Source organism: Spermophilus citellus, assembly GCF_964194105.1.
Source record: "Spermophilus citellus genome assembly, chromosome: 11".
NCBI classification, from domain to species: Eukaryota; Metazoa; Chordata; class Mammalia; order Rodentia; family Sciuridae; genus Spermophilus; species Spermophilus citellus.
In genome coordinates, this window is record NC_138192.1 from 97,466,088 (window position 1) to 97,490,983 (window position 24,896).

General features: G+C 35.5%; 1 protein-coding gene across 4 annotated transcripts in view; it reads right to left on the minus strand.

The window, feature by feature from the left end:
• HECW2 (HECT, C2 and WW domain containing E3 ubiquitin protein ligase 2) overlaps positions 1-24,896 on the minus strand; it is a 360,484-nt gene that overhangs the window by 54,709 nt on the left and 280,879 nt on the right. For all 4 annotated transcript variants that reach the window (XM_081260931.1, XM_081260932.1, XM_081260930.1 and 1 more), the window contains 3 exons: positions 23,697-23,831; positions 20,195-20,297; positions 18,158-18,254 (listed from right to left, as the gene is read on the minus strand). In XM_081260931.1, the coding sequence (XP_081117057.1) occupies positions 18,158-18,254; positions 20,195-20,297; positions 23,697-23,831 (335 nt within the window). The remainder of the gene's footprint in view (positions 1-18,157; positions 18,255-20,194; positions 20,298-23,696; positions 23,832-24,896) is intronic.

Genomic DNA, 24,896 nt, shown 5'->3' on the forward strand with positions numbered 1-24,896 from the left:
ACATCCCACAGAGGACCCTGGGAACATCAACATCTCCTAGTTCTAACATGGGTGTGGAGGGTATTATGTTGTTGCTTTGAACATTTTGTTGACTAAGGACTGCTGAAGACAGTAGTACTATGGAGTCATTAAAACCAGTCCCCTCTGTGAGTGAAGGCCATTGTGAGTAAAAATCTAAGCAATAGTTTTAGGCTGGTCCCCTGCTCTTCCATAAGTAAGTATTCACATTCATCCCCTGCTATTCTAAAAAGGAATTGTTAAGAACATTCATCTATTCTAAGGGTAGACCTAAAGTTAAGTGTGAGGAGCTCACTGCTACCTGGAAGCAGATAGTATCTATGCATTATAATTTCAATATAAATGCATATGGCTTTTTTGAATCAGTGAAAAACAGAAACACTTAGTTACTACAGTTGATGAAACAGATTTTTTTTTTTTGTATATGGGCAAACATGTAACATACCTATACAAATCCAACGCAATGGTGTGAGTTATTTCAGGCACTATTTTATTATGAACCCATGTGACAGCACCAGTTTTTTTTTTGTTTCATAAGTTATCTTCATGTTACAGCTTTCAACTTGTATATAACAAGTATATATATAACAAATTGTATTCATATAGAACACAATTTTAATTTTAAAAATTCTCCTAGTTGCTTTCCTTTGTTTACCTAATGCTATTTCAAAGCATACCATGTTCATTTTTGTAAGATAGGGGAAAAACTAAAAACAAAAAACTGTGGTACTAAAACTATCACATTTGATTGGAACAGAGAGGCCAAGAAAATCTGCAATTTTACTCTGAGCACTAAGGACAATCTATTTTGATTACTACAAAATGAAAAGTCAGTCTCTGATATAAGTATTTATTGAGATTTAGTTTTTATCTACAGAACATCTTATTTTTCTACTTGATATTTTCATAAAGTTCCAATGCATTTTAGGTTTACAATTTCCAAATTCTCTTAAGATTGCCTAGAGACTTGAAGGCAATAAGTGGACAGCAAGGCTTAATTATTCAGACAAGAATTTCCCATTACATCAAAATTGATTTGCCCTTAGCTACACAGATTAAGAGGTGTGATCTAGAGCTTAGTTCTTCGTTTCTTGTGGCTAGATCCATTTTACGTAATATTAATATAAAAAGCATCTAATCTTTAGTATTACCAAATTTTCTTTTCTGTCCTTTATTGCCAGTAACTACCATTTTTTAAAGGAAAGACTGAAGAAATGAATGATGGAGAGGTGCATAAAATAATTGCTCATGCCAGGCACGGTGGCACACCCCTGTAATCCCTGTGCCTTAGGAGGCTGAAGCAGGAGGATTACAAATTCAAAGCCAGCCTCAGCAATTTAGTGAGACCCTAAGCAACTTAATGAGAAAGTTTTTTAAAGGGCTGCAGATATGGCTCAGTGGTTAAGCATCCGTGTGTTTAATCCCTGGTTAAAAAAAGAAAAGAAAAAAAAACTGCTCAGAAGTGCAGCCTCCCAGCTGAGATTACTTTAGCATGAAGGCTTGAATCAGGAAAGACATTTTCCCTCAAGTGGTCTGGAGCATGTGATGGAAACCTATGCCCATTATCTGGTGAATGGTTTTCTGATAAGAAATCTAAACACTGACTCAAAAAGGCTAAGTTAGAAAAATAATTATCTTGGAAAAAAAATGAATAATTACTTAACCAAAGCAGTACTTGTATAAGGGTCAATAACAATATGCTTTGATCTTGAAGAATCAAAAGTTATCTCCAACAAATACACAGTTTATCTGCTTGACCTATCATCACAATGAAGTCAGGCAAATAGAACAAAACCAAAAACCAAAGAGCATGAGCATTCGTCCTGACTTAACTGGAACTGTATGAACGGGTTGAGTGATGAATGATAAAGAGCCTATGTTCTGGACTGTGGCCTATAAGTTTCCTGTGAATAAGAAAACCAGCACAGCTCATCTGAGTCATAGGGATGATAAGATGAGGAAAGGAAAGGGGGAAGGCATCAGAGGAAGTACGCCAAATGGGAAATATTTCATCACTTTCCAGATATTAACCACTAGGCAGTGGGCAACTAGTCTGATTCTTCAGGCAAGAACATGCCAGAGACAGGCAGAGACTAGTTTCCTCCAGGCCAACTAATCTGACCCATAATGACGAGCCATGTGTCATATGCTTCCAGGAGCAGAAACGGGAACATGTCATCTGATGTACTGAGTTCTTTCTTCTATGAATATTTATGTGCTCTTACAGCAAACCTTTCCAGAGCACCTCCTGTTTGCCAGGCATGGTCTCACACACTGGGAATCCCAAGGGAGTAGGACAGAGTCACTTGTCAAGGAGCTTATGGTGTAGCAGAAGAGAGAAAGTCAATGTCAATTCTGGTATTGTGGGAAATTATGTCAATGGTTCTGTTCACTTAAGGGAACTCTGTTTTGGCCTTACACCTGTGCCTAGTCTACCCAGTCCTTTTATGTAGAAGCAAGATATTGGTTAACTCTGGTCAAGAGCAGATCAAGGCTGAAGGAGAAAGAGAAGTCAGCAGACATCTCAGGAATGTCACCTCTTTTCTGAGAAAGAAAAAGGAACTGTTCCTTGGTTATCAGATATTTGCCTAATATTCTAGACTAGTGTTTCTCAAACTGGTGTCTCATCTACTAGAAATCTGTAGACATGATCTGGAGTTTTCCAATCATTTTTAAATTTTGTATTTTCACTTTGGTGCTCAAATGAGCTAAAATGATAGAAGCATATTTCAGATAATAAGGGTGACATTCATGACGAACGTCTGCAGTCCCAGGTCTGCAGTTACAAGGCACTTGGTGCCAAGCAATCTGAGATGAACTTTTAAAAGTACTAGTGAGCAGGACTGGCTGTGTTAAATATGACAGCCACAGTTTGTTGCTCGTGCACAATTTTCTTACCAATTACAAGGACAAAACTTTTCTCTTGCAGCATTAATTTGCGTCAAGAAAATGATCAAGTGAGGCTAAGTCATGCAAGTTGCCATGGGCTAGAGAGAAAATAGAAGAGATGGATTTTAAAAGTAAATTATGCATTTATGCTAAGTAATGCATCAAAGATGTCATGGCTTATTTTAAGAACAAAAGCTTTACAGTAGTTTGCAAATAGAAAACTTGTGGGTGGTAGAATCCACTCATCCTAGGGTGCATTCAGTGATATTTTTTTCTTCAATATTTTATCTGGGGATATATAATTAAATAAATTGCCTTAATAAGACAATGAATCAGTAGATATAAACGTGTTTTTTGTTAAGAAGGAAAAATGATTATTGTGATAATGCTAAGGATACATGTGAAAGACTAGTAGAAGTAAAACCAGAAAAATCAATTCAAACACAAATAGCACAAAAAGCACAGATTGTCTTTCCACTGATGATGGTCTCAACATTGGTGATTTGGCTTCTGGAAGGCAAAAAAAAAAAAAAATCTTCTTATATTACTCGTTTGTTCAAACATTACTAATTTTCTTAGTTTTTATTTAATTTATCTTTAGGTTTATAATCTATAGAAACCATAAGCATAAGAAGTTTTCCCATAATTTACATTTGTACACATTTAAATTTCTTTTAAAATAAACTAGGGAAAGTCTACTTGATAGTTCTGTAACATTTCTTTTCCTTTTAGATGGAAAAATAACAGATTGATTGCTATGAATTTCTGAGTCCACTCAGTGTTTGAAATTTGCATAATTGGTTTGAGAAATGTTGCTAAAATATGTCTGATAGTGATTAGGGGGATGCCTGAATATTACTTTAATACATTTATTTATTCAAGTTTATTTTGTTAACATATAGAGTTAGGGACTCTGTGGCAGGAAGAAATTCTATTTATTCTTAATGGTTTATAATGAAGATTATAATAAGTTCCTTTAGAAATTCAAATTTCTCAGAGCAAAAGCTCCTCCTCTTCCATCTTTGTGCTCCCTAGATACCTAGCACTGTGATATGCACACAATGAGTTCTTCATAAGATACAAACTAGGCACATGAGCAGTTAATGCCCAAATAACGTATCTGGCTTCTGACAGTCCACTTGTGTTTGGAATAAACAATCTTGCTATCATATTTTGCTTAGGTAGGAAAACAAAAAAAAGAATCAGAAAGCTGATGTCAGATTATTTACTAAACCAGAATCCATTGGGGAGATTGCAAAGACAGGTGAAGAGGCTATTTATTTAAAAAAAGGTAATCTCTTAGTACGAAAACCCACATCTAGATGGTCAAAATGCTAAGCTGTGTAGTGACAACTTCAGAAAAAATTCCTTAGTTAGTGCTGTCTCAGAATCACAATGTTTAGGCCTCCTAACCACTTCCTCTAGCACACAGGATCACCCCAGAAGACCAACTCTGGCAGAAGATCATTTGAGGACAGCAAAGTCTCAAGACTAAAATTCCCACAGAAAATATTCTCACTGAAGCCAACCAACATTTTGGTGAAGTTAAGGACAGCACGTGTTTAAAAACAACTAGAAGCAGCAGAGCTCTAAACTGCAAAACTCTCTGGATTGTAAACTCTGCACACTTGGGTTCTTGCAGAAACAGTTTAGTAACACAGTCTCCAGTACCTATGCTTTTAAAACTGCCTGAGGGTAATTTTAGAGAAGTACCCTCGACTTCCCCAAAGATATACTGACACAAAAGGAAAGATAGCACTGAAGTTCATACTCCCTATTAGAGTCACAGGGTGTTGTCTGACTTCCCTGATGGAGCAAAGCAGTAGAAAGGTCAACTTTTCTTTCTACCTCCCATTACAAAGGTTAGATTTGGAGGTTTAGGTGCATATGGTCATGTGATTCTTATGGAGACACAGAAGTGAAATGAATTCTCAACATGCTTATGAGCAAAATGTATCATAAATTGATATAAATTATCTCCAGCCTAAGAACTAAGAATTACTTGACTCTTTTTGCTTGCTTTTTTATTATAAAATAAGCATAATTATAGAATGCAAATAAAATATTTAGCATAGAGCCTATTATATTGTAAGCTCTCAGAAATTTTTAATTATTGAATATATTATTAGGCAGGCTTCCTAAGTATTTAATCTTTTCTCTACTGACAGTAATACCTATTGAAAACAGGCTATATTTCTGATGACCCACTCTTTTTTCTGTTTGTTATGGGAAAGCCATTCTAATTATGGAGTTCATTCCACAAATATTTATTGAGTACTTCTATGATATATAGTAGATAGGACACTGGCCTCTCCATAAAACAAGAAACAATGCGACGAGAGGCACAGAGATAATCCATATGAAGGATTTACATTCCTCATAATTCAAAAGATGATGAAAACTATGACTACCAATAAAGCAATCCATATACAGTTGTTCCCCTTAGCTATGGTTTCACCTTCTGCAGTTTTAATTATCTCTGTTTTCTTTAGTCCAAAAATATTGAATGGAAAATTCTAGAAATAAAGCATTCATAAATTTTAAATAACTTTTATTATAGCATATTTTTATAATTTTTCTATTTTATGATGCTATTGTTAACTTCTTACTGTGTCTAATTTATAAATTAAACTTTTCCATAGCTATGTATATTTATATGAAAAAAAAAGTGTCTAAGGTTTGGTTATACGTGTGATTACACGCATCCACTCTTAAGTGGGGAATTACTGTGAAGCAAAACAATTTTGAACTTTGTAAAAGAAGTTTTGTTATGCCTGGTACAGCAGCACATGTCTGTAATCCCAGCTACTTGGGAGCTGAGGCAGAAGGATCACAAATTCTAGACCAGCCTGGGAAACAAGGAAACCCTGTCTCAAAAATTAAAAAAAAAAAAAATTTCCTGAAGACTGGGGATGTAGCTCAGTGATAGATTACCTCTGTATTTAATTTCTAGTACTGGAAAAAGGGAGAGAGAGATTCATTATTATGCACAAAAGCACCTAGTTATGAATTCTTAAGGCATTTTAACAGCTTAAACCCTAAGCCTATCATTATTTTGAGGAATTAATATCTAGGATATACAGGATGTATAACTAGTGGTTTATATTTTCTTATGAATTATAATATTTTATTATGTATTTGATAACAAGTATTTTAATAAAAATATATTCAGGAATTGAAGCTATATTATAATTCCATGTAATTCTTTTTAAATATACAAAAAATCCCACAAAAATGCTTACTATGAAGCACTCAGAATGGACAAGCAAGTTAAACAGAATGAAAAGGGAGAGGTAAGGATAGCTGTATTTTCTGAAAGTGATATAAAATGCTATGGCAGAGGGAAAATAATGAGAAGTACCAATTTCAGAAAAACTAGTAGTTTCCCATATTTTGGCAGTTATAGTTTAGGAGATAAAAAAAATCTACCACCACAGAAACAAAGATATAAAATACTTTGGGAAAGCCTAAAGAGAAAAATCCAGTTCCCTATGAGAAGTGAACAAAAAGGTTTTATTGCAATAAATGAAAGGATTGAATATATGAAAAAAATAATATAGATATGAAATTTAAAAAGGGATGACTAAATATTTTATCGAATACAAATTACTTAGAAATAAAATATAATTGTAATCAAAATCCGAATGTAATTTTAAAAGTTGAGAACATAATTCAAAATTTCATCTCAAATCTCAAGAATAATCCTATATGCTAAGAAAATCTAGCCATTATCAAAATAATTGCTAAGCTGTTATTTTCTAAGATCTAAATGACACATTAGAATATACAAAAATAGGCAAATTATTGTAATAAAAAGATGAATCTTTATGTTAATTGGACTAATGGAAATGTAGCTACTTATCTCTTAAGATAAAATTTCAGGTACTATCATTAAGTTCCAAATATATGTTCTATGAAATTGATAGATTTAATAAATGTTTATCAAACATCCATTCTATGCAATGTAAGACAAGAAGTCCTGTGAGGATTAAAAAGATGAATAAGATGTAGACCCTGATTTCATGGCATACTATTTAGAATGTAAGTATATAACAATGGATAGGGTAGAAAACACAAGATGTTTTGAGACATTTTAACTGCAGATGGTACCATTACACTATGTCTATCATAAATTATAAAAAGCAGACAGATAGGATGCCTCAAGGGTCCACAAGATTGTCTTCAGTAAAATGTGCTCTCCCCACTAAGGAAATGATTCAAAGGGATATATCAGTAAAAGCCATTTGCATTCAGGACACTGAATATCAAACAAGGTAATTTTAATTTTAGCATTGGTTATTCAAAGTTAATTTTTTTCTGAAAATAATTTGCTTTACTATTTAAATCCACTGATAGAGACAAAAATACATTTTAACAGAGACGGGATGCTTATTTTATTTAAAAAAACCTCCTGATTCATTAATAGCTGGGTGATTAATTTATATAAACAACAGATTTCACTAGAAACCATTTGTGCTATTACAAAATGATAATTATTCTCTATGATTTTAGAAATAGATATAATATTCTTTTGGATTTGGGAAAAGCTTTGAGGTTGAATTCAGTAGTGATATTTTGCTTTTGTTCACAGATGGTTCATGGCTGATGGGCTACTTAAGGAAGACATTTTACTTAACTATTTTCTTGATAAATGCAGCAGGATATAACAAAAATCCACAGTGAAAGAGATATATCTGAAACAGAGTCATTCCTAATTTAAGAAAACAATTTTGAAAATCCTTAATTGAATCATTTGTTAGCAAGAAAACGCAACGTTTTAGAGAAATATCTAGTGGGTGAACATTTTTGTAATTTGTGGAATTTTTCAAGGTTAAATGAAGAAACCACATTTATTTATTTATTTATTTTTATTGGATGTTCACAACATTACAAAGCTCTTGACAAATCATATTTCATACATTAGAATCAAGTGGGTTATGAACTCCCATTTTTACCCCAAATACAGATTGCAGAATCACATCAGTTACATATCACATTTTTACATACTGCCATATTAGTGATTGTTGTATTCTGCTACCTTTCCTATCCTCTACTATCCCCCCTCCCCTCCCCTCCCATCTTCTCTCTCTACCCCATCTACTGTAATTCATTTCCCTCCATGTTTGTTATCCCATTCCCCTCATAACCTCTTATATGTAATTTTGTATAACAATGAGGGTCTCCCTCTATTTCCATGTGATTTCCCTTTTTTTCTCCCTTTCCCTCCCGCCTCATGTCTCTGTTTAATGTTAATCTTTTCTTCCTGCTCTTCCTCCCTGTTCTGTTCTTAGTTGCTCTCATTATATCAAAGAAGACATTTGGTATTTGTGTTTTAGGGATTGGCTAGCTTCACTAAGCATAATCTGCTCTAGTGCCATCCATTTTCCTGCAAATTCCATGATTTTGTCATTTTTTAGTGCTGCGTAATACTCCATGGTGTATAAATGCCACATTTTTTTTTTATCCATTCATCTATTGAAGGGCATCTGGGTTGATTCCACAGTCTAGCAATTGTGAATTGTGCTGCTATGAACATCGATGTGGCAGTATCCCTGTAGTGTGCTCTTTTAAGGTTTTCAGGAAATAGTCCGAGAAGGGCAATAGCTGGGTCAAATGGTGGTTCCATTCCCAGCTTTCCCAGGAATCTCCATACTGCTTTCCAAATTGGCTGCACCTATTTGCAGTCCCACCAGAAGTGTACAAGAGTACCCTTTTCCCCACATCCTCACCAGCACTCTTTGTTGTTTGACTTCATCATGGCTGCCAATCTTACTGGGGTGAGGTGGTATCTTAGGGTGGTTTTGATTTGTATTTCCTTGACTGCTAGAGATGGTGAGCATTTTTTCATGTACTTGTTGATTGATTGTATGTCCTCCTCTGTGAAGTGTTTGTTCATGTCCTTGGCCCATTTGTTGATTGGGTGATTTGTTATCTTATTGTCTAATTTTTTGAGTTCTTTGTATACTCTGGATATTAGGGCTCTATCTGAAGTTTGAGGAGTAAAAATTTGTTCCCAGGATGTAGGCTCCCTATTTACCTCTCTTATTGTTTCTCTTGCTGAGAAAAAACTTTTTAGTTTAAGAAAGTCCCATTTGTTGATTCTTGTTATTAACTCTTATGCTATGGGTGTCCTATTAAGGAATTTTGAGCCTGTCCCCACAATCTGTAGATCGGAGCCAACTTTTTCTTCTATCAGACGCAGAGTCTCTGATTTGATATCTAGCTCCTTTATCCACTTTGAGTTGACTTTTGTGCATGGCGAGAGGAGGGGATTCAGTTTCATTTTGTTGCATATGGATTTCCAGTTTTCCCAACACCATTTGTTGAAGATGCTATCCTTTCTCCATTGCATGTTTTTAGCTCCTTTATCAAATATAAGATAGTTGTAGCTTTGTGGATTAGTCTCTGTGTCCTCTATTCTGTACCATTGGTCCACCCGCCTGTTCTGGTACCAGTACCATGCTGTTTTTATTACTATTGCTCTGTAATATAGTTTGAAATCTGGTATCGCTATACCACCTGATTCACACTTCCTGCTTAGAATTGTTTTTGCTATTCTGGGTCTTTTATTTTTCCATATGAATTTCACGATTACTTTATCTATTTCTACAAGAAATGCTGTTGGGATTTTGATTGGTATTGCATTAAACCTATAGAAAACTTTTGGTAATATCGCCATTTTGATGATGTTAGTTCTGCCTATCCATGAACAGGGTATATTTTTCCATCTTCTAAGATCCTCTTCTATTTCTTTCTTTAGGGTTCTGTAGTTTTCATTGTATAGGTCTTTCACCTCTTTTGTTAGGTTGATTCCCAAGTATTTTATTTTTGTTGAGGATATTGTGAATGGAGAGTTTTTCCTCATTTCCGTTTCAGAATTTTTTCGCTGATATACAGAAATGCCTTTGATTTATGTGTGTTGATTTTATATCCTGCCACTTTGCTGAATTCATTTATTAGTTCTAGTAGTTTTTTTTGTAGACCCTTTTGGGTCTTCTAGGTATAGAATCATGTCATCTGCAAATAGTGATAATTTAAGTTCTTCTTTTCCTATTTTTATGCCTTTAATTTCTTCCGTCTGTCTAATTGCTCTGGCCAGTGTTTCGAGAACTATATTGAATAGAAGTGGTGATAGGGGGCATCCCTGTCTTGTTCCAGATTTTAGAGGGAATGCCTTCAATTTTTCTCCATTCAGAATGATGCTAGCCTGAGGCTTAGCATAGATAGCTTTTACAATGTCGAGGTAAGTTCCTGTTATCCCTAGTTTTTCTAATGTTTTGAACATAAAGGGATGCTGTACTTTGTCATATGCTTTTTCTGCGTCTATCGAGATGATCATATGGTTCTTATCTTTAAGTCTATTGATGTGGTGAATAACATTTATTGATTTCCGTATATTGAACCATCCTTGCGTCCCAGGGATGAATCCTACTTGATCATGGTGCACAATTTTTTTTTGATGTGCCTTTGTATCCGATTCGCCAGAATTTTATTGAGGATTTTTGCATCTAGGTTCATTAGAGATATTGGTCTGTAGTTTTCTTTCTTTGAGGTGTCTTTGTCTGGTTTCGGAATCAGGGTGATGTTGGCCTCATAGAATGAATTTGGAAGAGCTCCCTCTTTTTCTATTTCCTGAAATAACTTGAAAAGTATTGGTATTAATTCTTCTTTAAAGGTTTTGTAGAACTCCGCTGTATACCCATCCGGTCCTGGGCTTTTCTTGGTTGGAAGTCTTTTGATTGCTTCTTCTATTTCATCTATTGATATTGGTCTGTTTAAGTTGTGAGTTTCCTCCTGACTCAGTCTGGGCAAATCATATGACTTCAGGAATTTATCGATGTCTTCACTATCTTCTATTTTATTGGAATATAGGTTTTCAAAATAATTTCTAATTGTTTTCTGTATTTCTGAAGTGTCTGTTGTAATATTGCCTTTATCATCCCGTATGTTAGTAATTTGAGTTCTCTCCCTTCTTCTCTTAGTTAGCATGGCTAGGGGTCTGTCGATCTTATTTATTTTTTCGAAGAACCAACTTTTTGTTTTGTTAATTTTTTCAATAGTTTCTTTTGTTTCAATTTCATTGATTTCTGCTCTGATTTTAATTAATTCTTGCCTTCTGCTACATTTGCTATTGTTTTGCTCTTCCTTTTCTAGGGCTTTGAGATGAAGTGTGAGCTCATTTATTTGTTGATTTTTCCTTTTTTTTGAGGAATGACCTCCAGGCGATGAATTTCCCTCTTAAAACTGCTTTCTTTGTGTCCCATAGATTCCGATATGTTGTGTCTGTATTTTCATTTATCTCTAAGAATTTTTTGATTTCCTCCTTTATGTCTTCTGTAACCCATTGATCATTCAGTAACGTATTGTTCATTGTCCATGTGATGTAGGATTTTTCCTTCCTTCTTTTATCATTGATTTCCAGTTTCATTCCATTATGATCTGATAAAGTGCATGGTATTATCTCAACCCCTTTATATTTACTGAGGGTTGCCCTATGGTATAATATATGATCTATTTTTGAGAAGGTTCCATGTGCTGCTGAGAAAAAAGTATATCCACTTGATGATGGTTGATATATTCTATATATGTCAGTTAAGTCTAGGTTATTGATTGTGATAGTGAGGTCAATAGTTTCTTTATTCAACTTTTGTTTGGAGGATCTGTCCAATGGTGAGAGAGGTGTGTTGAAGTCACCCATGATTATTGTGTTGTGGTCTATTTGATTCTTGAACTTGAGGAGAGTTTGTTTTATGAACGTCGCAGCACCATTATTTGGTGCATAAATATTGATAATTCTTATGTCTTGTTGGTGAATGGTTCCTTTTAACAGTATATAATGTCCTTCCTTATCCCTTTTGATTAACTTAGTCTTGAAGTCGATTTTATTCGATATGAGAACGGCCACCCCTGCTTGCTTACGAGAACCGTGTGCGTGGTATATTTTTTCCCAACCTTTTACCTTGAGCCTATGTATGTCTTTTCCAATCAGATGTGTCTCCTGGAGGCAGCATATTGTTGGATTTGTTTTTTTAATCCATGTTACCAGCCTATGTCGCTTTATTGGAGAGTTTAACCCATTAACGTTTAGAGTTACTATTGATATATGGTTTGTACTTCCTGCCATGTTTGATTATTTATCTCTTTTTTTTTCCTAATTTAGTTTGTTTCTCCATGATTAGCTTTCCCCCCGTCCTCTGTCTTTACCAAGGCACTTCCCGCTGATGGAAGAAACCACATTTATAGGGACACAATTTAATAAATACCTGGTTGTGATGCTCTAAAAAATTCTATTTTGTTGTGATACTCTAAAATTCTATTTTGACTAATAGAATTCTTGCTTTGTGTCTTTTTTTTAAATCTTAGGTGATTGTATAATTGTGTTAAAGTTAAGAATCATGAGATTTCATGAATAGAAAATATAAAAATTAGAATATGCATATGTCAAAAGCCTAGACACATCTATAAATTAGTATATCCATTTAAATAAAACATGGATAGAGTTTTTCTTTTTTACAGAAGTCATAGAATAGACAATTGGTTCTAAGAATCTGTTTCTTACTGTCTTAGGAAATAAATTCCCAAACCTCTCACTAGATCTACAAGAAAATGAGCTGCTTATGAAAACATTTCATTTTTTGGATACAGTACTGGAACTCTGGCCAGCTTTGAACTGTTATGTTAATGATATTGCCATGATACTTGGTCCTCATTACATGTTACATGGTCCTCATTTTAATTTCTTCTGATTCTTTCTTAGCCTTCTACGCATGAACAATCAAGACATCAAGACTGGTTTCATTGTATATGTGTAAAAGATTCTAGAGAAAAACTCCCTATATGAAACTGTGAAAATAGAACTAGAAAGTCACCTACACAGAAGTTAATCACAGAACTAAGGAGATCCTGACTGCACTTCAGTTATATGCACAGAAACACATATTGCCATTTATAGGTATGCTTAGTCTCAAGGCTGGTGGTTTTGAGAATTACAGAAAGTTCAGTGGCAAATTACTTTAAATCAAGCCCTTGTGATACAATCAAAAATGAAATGCAGATTACTAATATATTAGTTTCAATTTATTATATGCTTACTGTGCTTACATAGTACTAAGTGCTATGAATACCACTGAATACCAAGTATTAATTATCTCATTTAATCTTCAAAAGAACATAGCAGGTTAGAAATCCCCAGCCCCAATTTTAGGGTAACAACTTAGGGGGTTGTTAAATGCCTCATTCAATGTCACCTTTGAATGATGAGCAAACTACAGAGCTAGAATTCCAACCCAGGACTGTCTGACCCCTAAATCTGAACTCTTAAGATGAATTCCTTGCCACTTTCTAAGAGCTAGAATGTCTGATCTTCAGTGAGAGACTTCTAGCAAGATTTCATGATGGTCATCACTATGTGGACTCTATAAGTTATTTTAACTGGGTATTTTAAAAATTTAACAATTATGCCTAAGCAAATGGTCTACAACTTAGGAAAACAACAGTTCTATTCTGGATTTAACTTTAGTACAATAAAAACGGAAGATTGCCATGTTGGTCCAGACATCCTAGCGAGCAATAAACAAATTAGAGGAGGACTCAAAGACAGAGCTAAGCAGGTCCCAACAAGAAAGCACATCAGGCCAGCAGAGATAAATTCATGCTGCTTAGAACAAAAAGTTCAGATTTTAACTGATATTAATATTTCTAGCCCGATCATAAATATAGAAAAATTCACTTGCTATAAAATCTCTACTTGAGAAATGGGTTAGATATTTTGAAAACAGGGGTTTGTTTTGTATAAATCAGCTTTTGAAAATCTTATCTTTTTAATTCCATAAGATTCTGTATTATTTAATAATTTCAAAATAATTTTCAAACATGCAGGGCTCTAAAAATAGGATGATGTGAACTTAGAGGTCAGAGTCTGAGTTTAGTTCCAGTCTAGGGAATCCAGAGACACACATACATTTGCCTTTTCTGGCTCAGGATTTTTTGGACTTCCAATTTTCTGATTTACTAAAACTTAAAATATTAAATGGGCTGATTTACCCAGAATGAACAAAAGTGTCACAGATCACATTCTTTTTTTTTTTTTTTGTACCAGGGACTGAACTCAGCAGCACTTAACCACTGAGCAATATCCAGCCCTTTTCATTTTATTTTTATTTTGAGACAGGGTCTCACTAAGTTGCTTAGGATCTCACTAAGTTCCTGAGGCTGGCTCTGGACTTGTGATCCTCTTGCCTCAGCCTCCAGAGCTGCTGGGATTATAGGTGTACTCCATCATCCCTGGCACAGAGCACATTCTTATGGCAAGGGAATTTCCATGGGAAGTGCTCAAAGAGGAATCAGCCTGGTGCCCCAAATAATTACACTGACTCTTGGGGAGAGCAAGACAGGCAGGGATTAGATTTAGTGGTTAGTCTTAATAATCACATTAAGAGGGGAATGTCTCAACTCTTAACTCAGGGTTATGACATTTAGATCCTTTATCATAACAGAATATTGTACAAACACCAAAATTAAAAATTTTACTGAATTTGTATTCATAAAATTCACCTATAAAACATTATTTAAAAATTGTTAAATATTTTTAGTTGTAAATGGACACAATGCCTTTATTTTTTGTTTATTTTTATGTGGTGCTAAGATCCAACCCAGTGCCTCACACATGCTAGGTAAGCATCTACTATAGAGCCACAACCCAGCTCCTATTAAAAGTTTTTAAATGAATATATTTTATTTGGATACAGTACTGGAACTTTTTACTTTATCTCTTGATTTTTTATGACATAGCATTCAAATATGCTGGTATGATTACTGTCTTCCAGTGAGAACTAGAGGATATAACAGTCCAAGGGGACATTTCCCATTTGACAGAGGTGGTAGCAAATTTGGATGCTGATTTTTCTAATTAAGGAAATAAATATCTTTCAAAATTAAAAAATGAAAACCAGGGGGTACAAAGGAACAACAACTTGGTATCATTCACATTTGCATGACAGATAGAGGAGTGATTTCAATACAGAGTTGAAATAAAAGCCATATTCTATTGCATGGAAACTATCAGCCATTCTACAGGAAAAGATACCCAAGTGGAGTCTCAAGGAAGAGGAAGCTATATATGAATGCAAACTATCAAACAGCTTGCTATTTTCTGGTTTGGGGAGAATCACACACAAAAGAAGAAAAATACAAAATAAGGAGGCATACCTACTTCAGTCTCCAAGGCTATCCTCTATTTCCTCATTAATTTGTGGACAGAATATGAAGGGTTATTTCTTTTAAGTGGATATGCCACAGAGGAATAAGAATGTGTAGAAAACTCTGTTGGTGTTGGTAATCCTTGCTTAAGGCATGAGCAGATGGTCTATAATCACCTGCAAGATACAGATTACCCAGTGGCTCTATTCCACACATAAATAAGTCCATGTTATAGTTTGAATGTCCACCAAAGGACTATGTGCTAAAGGGCTAGTCTTCAGGAAGAGGCTGTTGAGAGGTACTGTGATCCTATAGAAGAAGGTACCTTATGGGAGGTCCTTAGGTCACTGGGGTTGTGCACCAGAAGGAGATGGTGGGAATCTGGCCCCTTACTCTCTCTTTTGCCTCCTGGCCAGAAGGTAAGCAGTTTTACTCCAATATATGTTCCCCAACACTGCCATCTGACTTGTCCACCAAAGACCTGAAGTCAACAGGTCCTGCTGATCATGGACTGGAATATGAATAATAATAAACCTCTTCTCTTTGTAAGTTAATTATCTCAGGCATTTTGTTGTAGTGCAGAAAGTTAATGCAATCTGTTATTAAAAATATCACTGAGGGGCTAGGGATGTGGCTCAAGCGGTAGCGCGCTCGCCTGGCATGCGTGCGGCCTGGGTTCGATCCTCAGCACCAAATACAAACAAAGATGTTGTGTCCGCCAAAAACTAAAAAAAAATAAATATTAAAAATTCTCTGTCTCTCTCTCTCTCTCTCTCTCACCTCTCTCTTTAAAAAAAAAAATCACTGAAATGTGAGATTAAATCCAGCTGTGTTCCATTCCTGCTACTTATGGGAATGGTCCTTACAATGCAGTTTTTAACTACATGAAACAGAATGTTCTCTCACATATACAAACTTCCCCTTTAGGTCATTATGATAAAGCAAAGTGCTTAACTACCAAAAACTTTTTGGAAAATGAAAGTACACTGTGACACACACTCTGGCATTAGCTCATTGATTTAAATTCCTGTTTCCTTCTACTTGTCCTGATTACATATGCTTTCCATAATCATATTTAACAAATGTAAATAGATAGAAACATATTCCAAGGCCTATCAGACAATTTCTCAGTAAGGGATTATCATGTGAGATCTATGTTAGAAGAAAATTATGCTTAACTGAGGACCCTGGGTGTTACTCCATTATAAAATCTTCAGCAATCTTCAGAAGATTAGAGACTTAAGACTAAAAAAGTAAAAAAGAAAATAAAAAATAAAACTGGGAAGTTGCCATCTGGAGTCTGGAGCCTCCCTTCTGTTGGGGTCTGTTAAGGTTCTGTCAAGTCATTAAAGAATAATGACAATGCTCTGTTCAGGTAGAGATTGAAGCATCCAACCTCTCCCAGAGGGAGATTGAAAGATACATTAATTATTTTAAATGCTAATGTGAAGTGCAGAGAAAAAGTGGAAAACTTGAGTTTCCTCCTTTTCTTTCTCTTATGTGGGGATTGGGGTATTTCCAGAGGAACAGATATGAACTAAATCTGTGTGAGTGTGTGAGTGTGAGTGTGAGTGTAAGTGTGTGTGTGTGTGTGTGTATGTGTGTGTGTGTATGTGTGTGTGTGTATAAGCAAGCCTTTTTGGACATGTACTGCGGCTGGAGGTGGTAGAGATTAGAGAAAATAGTGTTTGTTTTATCTTTTGGCTAGCAAAAGAGTAAGAATTTAGCTTGTTTATTTGCTTTGATTTAAAGTCCAGAATCAGTAAGATCTTGAATTAGACCACCAAGGAGCTCATTTCTGCAATTTCATTAACTAAAAGGTCTTACTCGAGATTCTCTAGACCATAGATGACTTTGTGGATCTCATAATAAACAAACACACCAAATCCACACTTGTATAATTTTGATATCTTTTATGTGACTGAGAACAGAGTGCTCGTGTTGGGGAAAGGACTAAATCTTCAGTTTAATATTAATCATGTAAAACTGGATTCTCCACATAAGCAACGTTTGTAATGTCATACTCGAAAGGTTGTGTAGTTGTAGCCTTTAGAACTTTAAAAGTAATGACAGCTTTAAAAGACAGGAGAAACCGAGAATAGCTGATAATTTATTTTCGAATTAACAAGTACAGTATGCAAAGTGCTATTCTAGATGTCTGAGTAGTAAGAGGGAGAAATAACAAGTCTCATAAGATCCCTCTTTGCAAGGATCTTATAATCTAATTGGAAAATAAGGTTTTAAAAACTTCAAAAATCAAACTAAAGCACAGATATCAAATATCCAAAACAGTACAAAGAAAAAAAAGAGGTACCTTACATGATAAATCACCAAATTAATGTCTGCAAATGTAGGGCCTTGGGTTATGTAATATTAAATTCCCCCTTTTCTAGCTCTAATGAGATTGAGAAATACTAGGCTAGATCATGAGACTGAGACTCCATAGCAGAGCTGAAATGTTTCAAGGAAGGAGAACTTGTCCTGGGCTTTGAAAAGGAGATCTTTTCTGACAGACTGAGAAGAGAAAAGCTTGCCAGTGAAGAGGAACAGCCTGAATTCAGTAAAGCCAAACCAGGCTGAAAGCGCTAAGGAGCTATTTAGAAGAGAGGGTTCATGCAGGGAGAATGCTGGACAGTAGAAAGAATCAGACTCCTTTCTTGGGTTCCACTGTGTTTTATTATGGAAAAATGTGAATATCAAGCCTAAGACTCTACAAATCTCAATTCAATAAACTATTATGTTGTTCACTCTAGCTACACTAGAAAAGGTTAGTGTCTTATTGTTTTTTTTTCTCTATAATATACATATCTAGGATGATTCTTGGCTGTTAATTTTTCTTTCTTTTTCATGTTTTTTCTTTAAAGAGAGCTCTAGATTGCTTAGTTAATCTCATTCAACTTTTGTACTTCATAGATGCCAGAACTACAGTGAGTTGGGGCTGATGACCTAGAAGATGCCTTTGTAATAAGTGACAGAGTGAATTTCCGAGTGTTACCAAAATTTTATGATTGGGGCTTATGCAACTTGAAACAAATACCAAGATTATGGTTACCTGAGTGAGTGATTCCTGGTAAGATCAGGTTGACGCTCCTGTAGAATTTCAAAGATGTTGGGTTGACGCAGAAATGCAACAATCTTGTCATTATAAGCTGAAAAAAAATCAGAAAAGACAACAGTTTTTTTAAAAAAAAATGTATCAGTGGTTTTATATAAAAACAAGCAGTTTTTACAGATAATATTCCTGGCATTCAGATGTACAGTTTGGAGTTACACTGTCTCTTCCATCATAGAAGCTGACATTCCAGTGTGTGTCCAACCTGTTATGTGACTGTGCCTTATATCTGATGTGTGTGGCTTACTTAAGTATTCCTATTAAACTCATTTCAACTCTTATTAAACTCAATATGAACCATATTTATTATCAAATGACAAGATTAGTTCACCAAGATTCTAGATAGTGATCATTTTAAGTTTACCAAAATCAACCTCACAGAAATGACAACAGTCATAAATGGAAAATCATTTTCTAGTTAAATATTAGCCATCTAGAGAGGTAAAGGGGCAGAACCAGAGTTCCGCAAATACAAAAGATGCAAAGAGCTATAATCAAAATACAGAGGAGAAATCATTCCCAAATTCTGCATGGAAATAAATGCTATTAAGCTATAAATCGCTTTTTACCAAAATAACTATGCAAACAGCTGCAATATAATAATCATCATCACCTATGAACAAAACATGATTAAAAAATTTATGTTCCAAATCAAGGCTGGCTAAAGAAATTTAAAAACAATTAATTAAAATTGATTAATAACTCTGTTAATAGAAACAGACAATGGAGAACTGCTCTAATTTAAGATGTTGGAAAGGCATAAATATATTTAAAGTCATAGAAGAGAGTAGATTCTTAAACATGAGAGTTCCTGGCTAAGTCAACACTTTTGTGTTTATACATATGATCAAGAAACATGCCTTTAAAAAAAAACTAAAAAATGATTAAACAAAAGAAGTATAATTCTGTAGACATCTGCTGTCTGAAATTTTATGGTACATTATGCTGCCCATACATACATATTTTAGTTGAGTATGAATAAAAATTTTTAAATGTTATCTGCTAAAATGGAAGCCCAGTGTTGACTCAAACTGTCCCTAAATATATATGTAATTATATATGAACTAAAAGCCATTTTTATAATTTATTATTTTTTTATATTTCATCCAAGATTAGAAACTAGATAACTTTTTCACAGCATTTTAAAACAGTACGTGTGATATGTAGTATCACAGTAGTAATGACACAATTAAATGCAGCCTGACTTGACCCTAGATTTCTTCTTATCCAGTGATCCAGTGGTTATCAAACATATTTGGGTCATTGTCATTACACTGCATTTCACCACATAGTAGTTTTTTTTTTAAAGCAAAAATTTAAAAATCGAAACAGACAATGGAGAAGTGCTCTAATTTAAGATGTTGGAAAAGACAGTCTACATGACCTTCCCTGGGTCTATCTACTCTACCTGCCTTAGGGGCACCAGGTTTGAAAACCATAGATCTATTTCAACTTCATCATTTTAACACTCAAGTTGTTTTTTAGGCCTATATGCTCACATTCATTTATTTTTAGTTTACTATTTTGAAGGTTCTTGCTGCCTTCTATATGCTACAAAAACACCTTAAGAACGTGCTACCTTTGCTTGATTACTTTGTGAGGTGACTACAGATTCACACACCATGTAAATTCTGTCTCAAGCTTTAAATATACCCTAAGTGTATGCTTGTTCACATGCTTAGTTTATGATTGCAAATCATATTACCTTAATAAATTATTCTTTCTTAACTTTAACAACCTAAGGCTTCTACTTAGAAAAGGTAGAGTACTATTTTTAAAAAATCTTATCTAATAGGTTTTTATAAGACACAAGCCATTTGTGACTAAAGTCTCTGGGATTTTGTTAGAAATTTCTTAATGCAATAGTTTCTGAATACAGGGCAGAGAATAGCAGGCTAACAGGGAAGTGTGAGCACAATATGCATCATCTACAATGACACAAAAGCACAGAGGGATTTCTGGACAGGGGTGACATACCCACTGGAACCATGTCCTGGTACTGTGGCCTACTGACTGTATTGAATGTACTGGACGGTCTGGGGAGAACTGGTGGTCCTGCGTGCCGAGAATCTTCTCCTACCTGCAAATGCAAGCATCATTTATGTTCTGCATCAGGAGCTAGAGGACTTTGTATCAGCATCCCAAACCAAGTTTTTCAAAATATTTAACAACAAATAAGGCAAAGTACCAGCCAATCAGATCAGTTGCCAGCAGTGGAGCTGACATGGGACTCTGGGTCCTCAAAAGCCCTCCCTGCTCTCATGTCTGAAGGGGAGAAAAGTTAAGGTACCCACATCCTTGAAAGGAGCTGGGGCAGTGAGTATTTTTTTTTATTTTTTTGTATTGTATTTGTTATTTTTTAGGCAGTGAATATTTTCAAGTGTAACAGAAGTAGTTCAATATGCTTGTAATTACTGAGGCTATGGCACCTAAATAGCAGACTTGTTGATCAGGAATAACTTATGCATTGACATAACACAAAACTGCAACAGTACAATCAAAGGGAAGAACTGGGTGATACAAAGTGTATTGGGGCAGTGCCAGGATATTCCTTCTTGTGGCTAAAGCAGGCCAGGGAATTCCCTGTCTCAGCACTCTTCCTATGGGGTTCCAAGTTAGTGTATTATCTCCTTAGCAGCAATTTCACATGCCTATTAGAGCACCTGGCATAACAGCTCTTTCAAGTTTGAGCCTCCCACACCAAGGAGCTAACAGTGGCAGGTGTGGAGAAGCTAAATAGGATTGCCCTAACCTGAATTATTTATTGTACCTGCTACCAATTTAGAAAGTCATACATACAAGTAGATGCTCCAAAATACCCATTCAGATTATTGCCAGAAAACTCTGGCATTTCCCCCATATTACAGAAGTCTTTTGAGACATCAGTAGAACAGTAGTGTAAAAGAATAAGAGAACAAGAGGCAAAATAACACAACGGATTTATAAACTAGTACATTTGAAATGGAGCTCCTACTTCCATCCACTGGAACCTTCACAACCATTTTATCATATGGCATTGGCCTGATGTTTGTTGAGGATTTTTCTGAAGGTCCTCACCCTAGAAACAGCCTCTCCACCCTCCACTGTTTGCTTATCCTTCAAGAATGTTCTCACTCATGCTTCAAAGTATAGGTCAAACAGCCCCTCCTTGTTGAAGCCTTCCCTTCAAGCTAAAGTTAAATGCAGCCTACTCTGAGTTCCCACAGGATTTAGTGTAGATTTCCAAAGCAGTTACCATTATTAACAGATTATATTATTTATCAGTTATACCTCAAAAAAGCTGGAAAGAAATTTTCAAAATGAAAAATATCCACAATTATCTAAAGAGGTTATTAAAGTAGAGTCCTCTTTCCCAACTACTACTACTAAAAAAAAAAGCTTTATAAAGAATTTTTTTATTCATTGGTATTATGATTTTATATTTTCTCTCCTAATTAAGAACACAAACAACAAATGTTAATTATTTGTATTTCTCATGATGCCAACCACTATGTTTCTGCACTGTAGAGCATGTTTGGCATTAATCTGTTGAATGGGAGAGATACCAATATTTCTATGAATTGGGATACTTGCTGAATCAGTACAGAACAGTGGCTGGAAAGACTCATGTGTATAACTAGTTTTCTTATGATGCTTCTCCTGAGTTATTAGCCCTGAGGAATAGAATCAGTCACTCTGCAAGGATTCCATCATTAACTACATATTGTCTATCAGTCAGAGAATGTACCCTTTCAATAACCAATATATATAGTTTCCCTCCTGTCAGCATATTGCCCTATGTCTCATTTCCCTGGATAGCAAAGGTCTTCTCCAAGACCTCACATCTTGAAATCAGACTATAAGCCAGGAAGCAATTCCTCTGCTAAGTATGGGTAGCACTTCAAGATGTGTAGGCTTCCAACCACTGCACCAGAAATTTCGCACGTTCTTAGCAAAGGTTCAACAACACTTTGGCTGAATGAGGAGTCCTTATGGTGCTATCTCTAGTCTACTGCTCAGTTTCTATCAATAGGAAGAGAAATCTTCATTCAAATTTTAACATACCTCTCAGGGCCTCTCTCCCACAATGGGTTACTACTAGACCATGAAAATAATTCAAGTTCAGAGGAGACGGGTTGAAAGGAAATATAAATGTGGCTATTAATCTCAAGTATTTTTCCTTATAAAAAGAGTCTTATTTGACCTAACCTCCAGCTTCATCTTATGAAGTCACAATAAGGTAATGGCTAAAGTGCATGGGGCATGTGATAAGTCAGAGTCCTAATTATGCTACACATTGCACACAAGGTCCAAAGGTGAGAGGTCTGTTTTGCTTTTAAAATGAATGCTCTCAGTATCTTCCAGCTTACCACTAATGGTTTATATGACAGCAAGGTAGAGATTTATAAGCTACTCATAAAACATAAATATTTTTGTGCATACCTCATCCTGCAATAGATTTACGTATCATTTTTATATGAGCTTCTCACGTATAATTCTTCTGTGTCTGCACTTACAACCAGCAAACACAGGATGCATTACAGGAGGCATTTAAATCATGAGGGGAAATTCCAAGAGCTCAATTTTGATGAATCAAATCCAGTTATTTATTGCATTCATAATTTTTCTTTTAAGAAAGACTACAACAATATTTGATTTACAATATAATATTGAAAATGTGATATGTGTTTAGACATGAAAAGCATGCTGCAAAAGAATCTTAATTCTATTTGTAGAGGGAATAGTTAGAAACAATGTACATTAAGGAATGATAAACACTCAAAGCATAAGCCTATTCTAAGGAGAAGCAAACTAACTTAACCTGAAACTTTCCTTGTATTTAAACTGCTAAAGAAAAAGGTAAATCCAGAAAGGATTTGTGTTTTGGGTTAGGATATTGGAGGGCCCTCATGTGGTTACCACGGGCCACTACAAACTGGCAAGTAGCCCACGGAGTTTTCAGTAATTTTTAGTTCATCCAATTTTCTCTGGGTATTTAGTATATAAATCAAGCCCATTGGATATATCCTAATCTTAAAGAATACTAGTGAGGATTCCTCAACTCCATAGTCTTGGATGTAATCCAGCAAACCTCACTTGGGAAATTCTTTCCTATATTGAATAAAGTTTTAGTCCACTAAAAGTTGCATTCATTTCTTCTTATGTCCTTGGGTGTGCAAAAAGGCTCATTATCATCTTCTAATAACATTTTAGTGCATCATTAATTCCCTCTCACCTTTCTCTGAGTTAATAAAAAAAATCTCCAGTCTTTCCTCATATGTCCTACTTTTAAAATTTGTATCTTAGGCTGTGCATATTTCTAGAGAAGCCTGTCAACATTATAAAGCTTTTCATCAACCAAATGATCCTCCTTTTAAATCAAACTAGAAAAACAAAGCAAAGCAAAAAACATAACAAAAAGCCATCCCAATTCCACCAACCACCACATCCCTGTAGCTTCTATCAACCAGCAGGTCAGTCCCTGCAGCATGTGACTCACCTCACCCGCACTGTGGCTGCGTTGTCTGGTCAAGTGTTGCCGGTGAACCAGTGCACTTGTGGGTCTACTGCTCTGCAGCGGGAGCCGAGGATCAATGAAAGTGGTGGTTCGGGAGTTGTGGTCGACAAAAAATGCCTAGGATACAATCCAGCAAATCAATAGAGAACACATGCCACATACGTGTCTCAGCTGACCTAGACCATCACACCTTCAGGAAGAGGTCCACTTCTTGGGTCCAGTTTTTCATAATTTCTAATCTTTGTGGTAACTGCTCCTCATCCCTTGGGATAGAGCAGAATAGAGAGAGCCACACTTAGACTAGGTCTAGAAGGGAGCAGGAGGGAACATTGTGACTGGTTTTAGAAAACACTCCAAAGAGAGTGTCATCAAAGATGTGGTCTTAGAAGGATGCCACAAGAAGGGACATTTCGGGGTTCTTTTAATGGACGCTTATTAGGTGCTTCCCAAATGTGGTCATTATAAGTTCTTATGATCTGAAACATCAGCATCAGTGAATTCTTATCTTTGTCTTTTCCTTTTCCTAAGCAGTCAGCCACCGAGACCCTTCCATTTCCCCAGTGCAGTGGCCTCTATTTGTCTGCCCCATCCCCTTCCTGAACCACTCCATTATTTCAGGACTTTATCTTATACATATAAGTATTAAAAGTTTGTCTGTTGGCCACATCTCCACCACCTTTATCCATTTAGCTGGTATCTTACTCTAAGAATATTCCTTCTAACCATGGATTATATTACCACCTGTTATGGTTTAGATGTGAGGTGTCACCTAAAGGCTCATGTGTGAGACAATGCAAGAAGGTTTAGAGGAGAAATGACTAGATTATGACAGACTTAATCCAATCAGTGAATTAATCCCCTAATGGGGATGAACTGAGTGGTAACTGAAGGTGGGTATGTGTGGCTGGAAGAGGTAGCTCATTGGAGGTGTGCCTTTGGGTTGTATATTTCATGACCCGAACTTAGTGTCTCTCTTCTTCCTCATCGTCATGTGAGTCACTTTCCTCTGACACACTCTTCCACCATGATAGTCTGCCTTACCTTGATCTCTGAGGAATGGAGATTGCTGTTCATAGACTGAGACCTCTGAAACTGTGAGCCCTCAAATAAACTTTTATGCCTCTACAATTGTTCTCGTCAGATATTTTAGTTACAGCAGCAAAAAAGCTGACTAAAACACCA